General features: G+C 32.2%; 1 protein-coding gene across 3 annotated transcripts in view; it reads right to left on the bottom strand.

The window, feature by feature from the left end:
* Nucleotides 1–5,610: 5,610 nt before the first annotated feature.
* Nucleotides 5,611–8,625, bottom strand: part of ARHGAP5 (Rho GTPase activating protein 5) — a 106,667-nt gene continuing 103,652 nt past the window's right edge. For all 3 annotated transcript variants that reach the window (XM_002918511.4, XM_034648362.1, XM_034648363.1), the window contains exon 7: nt 5,611–8,546. In XM_002918511.4, the coding sequence (XP_002918557.1) occupies nt 8,219–8,546 (328 nt within the window). In that variant the 3' untranslated portion in view covers nt 5,611–8,218. The remainder of the gene's footprint in view (nt 8,547–8,625) is intronic.

Here is an 8,625-nt window from a genome sequence, read left to right as displayed (position 1 = left end):
CATTTCTTCCCCCTCCTGTTTATCTGTCATATAATTTTGCTGCTTCACATACCTAGTAATCTTTAAACTACATACTGGATATTGTGTATAAAAGAACTCTAGAGGCTCCAAGACAATTTCTTCCTCTTGAAAAGGGATTCCCCTTTGCCTTGTTAGGCAGACTTTTGTTAAGATTTAGCCCAAACTCATCCCTGTGCCTGGAGTACAAGCCTGAAAGTTTTTGGTTGAAAAACTGGATGGACCTTTGCTTCCTCAGTTTTGAAAGATCGCAAGGCATTGTTTTGCCTTTCAGAAATTTTCAGCTTAGTTTTTTAGCCCAAATTTCTATATTTAACAAATACCTTGGTAGAAAAACTGGTTATTCTTTTAAGGCTTTCAAACCTCCAACTTTGTCACTCCCGTCTTATGCAATCAGTAAAAGCATACCTGGTTTCTCTTTCCATAACCTGGCCCTTTAGCTGGGCCAAATCCAAATGCCCAGACTAAGTTCAGCTTCTATGAAGTATAAACTGGAGTGTAAAAGAGTTTGTGATCTTCCACTAACCTCTGAATAGTCCTCCCCTTTACAAGGCTAAGTCTAGTGTACACCTCCTTTCCACATCACACTGATGACTTTAAAGATATGGCTTTTGAAAATTATCCTGCTTAATAGGTTTTTAGATGGTGTGTTGTTGACCTGGAGTATGCTACATTATCTCATGTGAAAAACTGAACCTCTACAGTGTTTGTAAGGCAAATAATTAAAAGTGGTAGAAAAATTAAAATGGTGATTTCAGAAAACTCAGAATGTATAAATTTACAATACTGTACACATTCTGCAATGCAAATCACTCTGTATCCTCCAATTCCTTTTGTTATCAGTTTCCTATTTCTTTGATAGAACCTTTTTATTCAGAGAGAGTTAAGGGGGAAAAGACACTGTAAACAGTTGAATTTTCTAAGAAATAACAGTAAAAGCTTCTTTAGTAATATGCCCAGATCTTTGCCATTAAAATGTTCAGTTTTGATTGGTTTATTACATCTTATGGTCATAAAATTGGTCAGTAACTATCAAGTCTACATATCGATACAGTTAAGTTTAAATTTGAGTACCAAAGCTTTTTCTATGTAACGAATCATTCTCATATGAACTTTTTCTTCCAGAAACTCTGTTTTGTCTTCCCCAGATGAAATATATATGCACGTAACTGGGAATAAATCTCTTATTCTTGCACCTCAGAGATTTGTATACTTGGATGGCTTCTGGATAGCTTAAATAGTTCCCAGTAGTGATTTTGAGTTTTGGAAACCATGGCTACAAACAGGAAAATACTCAAAAGCCGCACATTCTTAAAACTTCTAAGGTATTCTTAAAGGAACCTGGTTAAATTTGTCTGAATTGTTTAGATTTTGCTGCCTATACACCTCATATGGCACTTAAGTAGACTAAAAACAGCCAAAAAAGATTCCAGAAGCAGAAACTTACATTTTGAAGAGATCATCCAATAAATAGTGGTCGCATAATCCCAGATCCATTATAGACATGATTTTGGTATTTTAGGGTGAGTAGTTTAAAAATATTAATCATTTCAGTAATGTCACAATTTACTGAAGTATTTAACGTATGCTCACGATTATTGTATAGTGTGTACAGATGCAATTAACACCACTAAAAATATTACTGTAAGGGGCACCTGGTCGGCTCAGTTGGTTAGGCATCTAGCTCTTGATTTCAGCTCAGGCCACGATCTCAAGGTTATGGGATTGAGCCCTGTGGTTCTGTGCTCAGTGGGGAGTCTCCCTCTGCCACTCTCCCTGCTCATCCACTAAAAATAAAGAAATCTTTAAAAAATATATTAACTCAAGTCACCTTTAAGAACAGAAGGTGGGGCACGCCTGGGTGGTTCAGTAACTTAAGCCATCCAATTCTTGGTTTCAGCTTATTATCTCAGTCATGGGATTGAGCCTTGCATCGGGCTCTGCACTGGGCATGGAGCCTGCTTAGGATTCTCTCTCCATTTGCCCCTCCCGTGGCTCATGCTCTGAGTCTCAAAAAAAAAAAAAAGAAAAAAAAGCAGCAGCTGTGAAGTAAGTCAATTCTGATATATATATATCACCAGTCCTACACACTGGATGTAATGTTTTAATAACTTATTATGATCTTTTAGAGAACTAAGTATTCCACATGGCTCATTTACTTTATTACAACTAAAAAAGATAATCCCTTTGGGAAAAAAGGGTGCTATGACAGAGGACAATTATCATCACCCTCTGAAAAATATTACTTTGAGCTATATTATTTGGAGTTAATCTATCATAAATTATTCCACTTAATTGGAAACTTGGAAGATTGAATTTTACTAACAATCTATGCCAGTGATCATTTCAGTCAGTCTGCTGCATCTTTTCTAGACAGTTTTACTGGAACAGCCATGTTCGTTTATTTCTATATTGTTTATGGCTCTTTTTGCACTACAATAATAGAATTGAGATCATACGGCCTGCTAAGTCAAAGATAACTGCCATCTGCCCTTTGACAGAAAAAGTTTGCTCACCTTGACCTACACCATGAAAATAATTATTTAAATGGATTTTTAAGTAACTTACAACTTCCATTTTTTTAAAAAAAGATTTTACTAAGTAATTTCTATACCCATTGTGGCACTTGAACTCACAGCCCTGAGATGGAGAATTGCATGCTTCACCAATGAAGCCAGATGGGTGCCCTACAACCGTCATTTTGTAACTGAAGAATTGGATAAAACATTTGTTTGCATTTGGAAAGGGCATCACTGGTAATCGTTTCTATAAACCAAAAACATTTAGCAACTGTACCTTCAAGCACCAACAAAGATGAAAAACCTGAAAATGAAATTTCCAAGAAATAAACTTGAGAGGGTATCTAGAGGTTATTTTCTCTCAGTGTGGGCTTTGTGTTGTTTTAAAAATCTTTTCAACTACATATTTAAAATAACCTAAGTCCTATACAAATAATAACAGCAAGGATAGCATGGATTGCTTCTAATTTTACTTATCATTTTAGGGTATTAAATATAAGGTGGCTTCACTGAACAACTATAAAATTTATTTGGATAAAATGAAATACCAAAAATCTAGAAAAAAAGGGAAAGAAAACCCAGAGNGCTGGCTGTCTCTATCTCTGTCGAATAAATAAATAAAATCTTTAAAAAAAAAAAAAAAAATAAAATAAAATAAAATAACCTAAGTCCTATACAAATAATAACAGCAAGGATAGCATGGATTGCTTCTAATTTTACTTATCATTTTAGGGTTAATTTAAATATAAGGTGGCTTCACTGAACAACTATAAAATTTATTTGGATAAAATGAAATACCAAAAATCTAGAAAAAAAGGGAAAGAAAACCCAGAGCTCCAAATTTAAAATGGGTAAGATCTTTTAAAAACTGGCAAGCACCTAAAACATATTAAATGATTAGGACAAAACATTCAGTTCAAGGTCACAAAAAAATGATCTGGTGAATACAGATACCTCATTACAAGTAACTAGGATGATTTAGTGAAGCATGAATAAATAGGTCAATTGTTAAGCCTACATCACTTGTATTGGAGTAAGATTTAATACAGAATAGAAATAAATCTGAAAAAATAGGTCACAGCACTAACAGAATCTTAACTAAAAACCAAGCAAACTTTCAGAACAGGAGAGCCATTATTAAATAGTTCATTATTTTTACCATGTGAGGCCAATAAAATTCAATAGAAAAATCTACACTGTGGGGATATACAAACGCTATTTCCACAAATTCCATGACAACCACTCAGAGTGTGTATATTGCAGGTCTTACACTATCTGTAAAATGACTAAACCTGAACTGCTGGCACCGCATTAATTTTAAGGTTTATAATAACTTTATTTATTAAACTTGGTAATAACCGAAATCTTAATTTTGACTATCAATAATTAGCTTTTCAAAATCATTCCTATTGCCTGAAAGATTTCTACAAGAATAATATTAAGTACTTTAAGATTTAAATGATATGAGAACTGTGAATCCCCCTCACCACCTAAATCCACCTACCAACAAAGAAATAAAACTAATATGGGGTGGGGGGATAAATGGAATCACACGCATAGGACGATGACAAGGTTCAACTGAATGGTGAATTTTTTTTGTCCAAAGTTCATTAATTAGGTTTTAACTACTTTAAAGAGATCATGGTACCTGGATATCTAAGGCTGGATACTGGGCATGAGATATTAATAGCTGTACAGTTTGCTCAACTACACATAGATGTTACAACAAATCAATTTTTGAAGAGTAATTCCTTCCCCTATTAAATCTTAGAAAATTTTATTTCCAGATGTTTGATAAATTGAAAAGGCTGCTGAGAATTCCAAGAGTTCAAATACAATAAAAACAAGACCTATAAAGCACTGAAAAAAACCAGAAATTGTTCAGCCTAAAAATTAAAGTAATTAATTAAAATGACTGAATTCAAGATAAACACAAAGATTAAAGTCAAACAAACTTTACCAGATCCATAGAATCTGAAAACATACATCCATAAAACTGGGCTTAATATTCATAATCCATGAAGAGAAAACAAAAGTATATTCTTCAATGTTAGCAGCTCTGTTAATAGAATAGGCTTCAAATATTTCCAGTGGCTCAAAAAAATGTCTAGCCATAGCTCTAAATTCAGGTCCAGGTAACAGCTGAGTCAGAAATCTGAGCAATCCATCTTTTCCTGAACATTTAAAAATCGAATTTCCACCAGTGTATACATCCAAAATGAATTTTGGATCTCCTCTCATGGTATAGTAAAAGCTCAATAATATACCTTCCTAATAAAACTTTCATCATATTGACAAATTTATTTTTATTTTCCTATTTTATGCCAAAAAAAAGGCTTTCACCAATGGTAAAATCAGAGGCAACTATAACTTAAAATTACACAGCTTCTTAATGTTTTATTCATAGCATTCTTTATACAGAAGCTTCACTGATATTTAATTTACTGCAGCATCCTGTGGGTGAAGCACAAAATTACATTAATTATAAACAAAGAAACAAAGCACTTCTGACTTTTTAAAATTATATATATATATATAATACACATATATATGTATGTGTGTGTGTGTATATATATATATATATATATATATATCCAGTTGACAAATAGCATCACATTACTGTATAAAAAACTAAAAATCACCATGGAAGCTAAGGCCTAAATTCTTATTCCAATTGTTCCCTTCTGTTTATATCTAAGAGCTATAAGAAATTAAAGTCCAGTACCTCAAAAAAAAGTTCTACATTATTTACACACAGTATGGAAAATAAAAGCTGCTTTTTGGCTAAGTTAGATTGCTGTTACCTACAGTATATACATCGCAAATTTTAAGGGGGGGGAAGCACTACTAAACAAATACCATTTCAAATGGAAATGTATTCTGCCTAGAATTTTGTTCTAAAATTAATTGTGTATCTTAGTGCCTGTCTGTTGAATAGAATTTGTCTTCCAATAAATCCGTTAAAAATTTGAAAAGGAGTACCACTACGCTTCTTTATATTGCTAGACACTGTTAAGTACAATTATTTTAATAACTATAAGCACTGAAGCTTAAATGAAACAATGGCAACATCTGTGTAGATGGAATTTTATTTAAAACTGTAAAATATAATGAGCCTTAATATTTACCCATAATTATGAGACTATCTAATATTCTTTTCATCCTTTAAGTCTCATATATAATATGTCCCTAAACAGTGAAACCTTCCAGTAACTTACCAGAAAAAAAGTTTAATTATATTATTCTGTTCTTAAAATTATTTTTCTAATATTTAAAAACATATCTAAACCCTTGGCAAAAACAAACGCAATCAATTCAGTGTAACAGACTGAGCTTTACTGTACTTTAATTTTCAATTAACTGTAACCTACAGGTTAATTGAACCAAATGTAGAATTTTAAATGACCCCTACGAAGGTTTTCAAATCAATCATAGAATGCATAGAAAAGTGGAGATAAGTTTTGGGGAAGGTGTAAGTAAGGTAGTTAATGTGGAAAATGGTAAATGCTAGTTTTAATAACAAAAATGATACTAAATGTACATGAAAGTTAAATTAACATAGTATAAAAGAGAACAGCTTAAATAAACTGGGATTCACATATTACAATAGCAAAGTCATGACCGAATGAACTGAAGACAAGAACAGTTCTGAAAATTCTCTTTTCAGCCTACTTCCAAAAGAAATAATCAGGCTTTTTTTCCTGTACATAGTTTTGAGCTTTGTCTATACCATATATAGTAGAAAAATAAATTCTTTAGCAACCTAGAAACAGTTTATAAAACTCTTAAAGTTTAATTTTCTTTGCCAGACATGCCAATGTTAAACTGACAGCTATAAATTAAAGCTATATAGACAATAGGTTATTAAGTAATATAGAACAAGTTAAGAATACTACATATACCGGATTTTTCTTTTTAAAAATTACTGTACTTTCTTAATTCCTGTGTGCTTTGCAATAGGAATAATAGGGACTTTGTTTTCTTAGAAAAGATAATAACACATAAGAGTATAACACAAATAAGATAATTTATAATATACATGTACTTCAACAGCAGCCTGGCTCATGTTGACATCTTGATTCTGAAATTAAAATTAGAAGTACAATACCTAGGACATAACAATTGGGAAAGACAGTATTTATTTTAGGGAAAAATGAGCAAATCAAACTCTTAGGAGCCTCGAATCTCAAAATCATCTATTTACTATAATACACATAAGACAACCTTAAAATTGTAGCATGAATGAGGATTACAACATGGACCAAAGAATTTCCTCTTCCTACAGAAAAATGTAACCTAAAAATGAAAAACACACCATTTTTTTTCCTTTCCAGAAAAAAAAATGGCATGGTTTGATAATAAATTTTGAATGAAGCCTAAAAATATTTACCTATGCCACCTATTCTGAAATTTTTATCAATAATTTAGTGTTCTGGTTGTATCTTCACTAACAAAATGATTAACCCCCAAAGCAGCAGTCATTTACAGCAAATCTGGTACCACATCAAAAGAAAAAACTGTTTTAAAAAATGGTGCAAAAGCATTTTGATTTTAGTACAACATATCACAGAAAAGAATATGAATACAAGTTTACGATTTTATATATACACACTCCAAAGAGGCTGTCAGTACCCAAAGTATTTTTATTGCTATATTAGCAATGGATTTTTGGATATGTTTTTAAGGGCCACATAAAAATAGATTCAAGGAACAGATTAAATTGAAGTCCTAGATTAAAATGTTTGGTTTAAAGAATTTTCTACAACAAATTTCATGTTTATGTACGAAAAGTTATATAACCTTATATGAAAATGTCATGAAGTATTTTCTACACTATACTAAATGTATTTCCCAAGAGGGAAAAAATTAAAATATCTAAAATATATTAGATTAAGATTACAAGACCATCATAGATCTTTTGAACATGCATCTGTTTACAGAATTAACAGTATACAAGATGTTTATTTCATTATGGACCATAAAGAAATGAGTTGGTGACAACTATCCTTTGCACAACATTATCAACTCACTTTAGCCACAAGTATGTCCTTGGTATGCGTGTACAAGAAATATGTTCATTTACCCCTCATCGAATCATCCACAGGTTTACTTAGAAGATGAAGGTGCAGAAATATGTTAAGTATATTTTTCTTTCTTTCAAACAACATCCCAAGCATGGCATAAGAAGCCTGAAATTATAAAATACTTAACTGGGCTTTTAGTTATCTATACAGATTGCTAAAATGTAAATTAAGTTGCCCAAATTAGCACACCAAATAACAAAATCAGCCATAAAGCAGGCTGAAAAGCATTAAATGTTTCATATATGTGAGTTTTTAAATCATTTAATTTCTATAGAAAAATTTTATTCACAATATAATGTGACAGAAAATGCCACAGGAATGATATACTGATTGCAATAAGGTTGCATGCACAGCAGCTTTGTATTTTATAGCTATTTTTGTTTATAAAAATTAAACCTCTCCAGTCATGCTTATCACATGGTCTTAGATTTGTAATGTAAATGAATAAGGAATACCATGTAGTTCAAAGAGAAAATGGTTCATCATTTTGAATGTGAATTACCTGTAAGAAAAAATCAAGTATACTACTGAACCCTGAAACATGCACGCCTAGATTTGCTTTTTGTCAATTTCAGGCTGTCTGCAATCAATTCCTACTTATATAATACCAAGAGGATCTGTCTGTAACTGTGGTTGAATCAGCTGAGGTTGCAAGGGTGGTGGCAACTGAAGCGGTACCATTGGTTCCACCAACTGTCCTGGGTTTGAAGGTGGTGGAGGAGTGACGGTGTTCACAGTTTCTACAATTTCTCCATTATAAAAGAAAAACTGACACTGCTGAATGAATGTTTCAACAACAGATTGATGGATCTTAGTGGTAGACAGAAACTCTCGATTTTCAAAATCGGGTCTCATCAAGGTTGGCCAAAAACAGATGGATAAGTTGTCTGCTGTCATTAGGTTGATTTTATTTTGCTGACTAACCCTGAAATTATGATAGGAAAACACAGTTAGAAACCAATCAAAATTCATGACAATTCAAGTATCCTAGATCTCAGATGATT

This window comes from Ailuropoda melanoleuca, chromosome 20 (assembly GCF_002007445.2).
Source record: "Ailuropoda melanoleuca isolate Jingjing chromosome 20, ASM200744v2, whole genome shotgun sequence".
Taxonomy (NCBI): Eukaryota; Metazoa; Chordata; class Mammalia; order Carnivora; family Ursidae; genus Ailuropoda; species Ailuropoda melanoleuca.
Note: the sequence above shows the minus strand (reverse complement) of the source record. Positions and strands in the feature narration are given on the sequence as shown.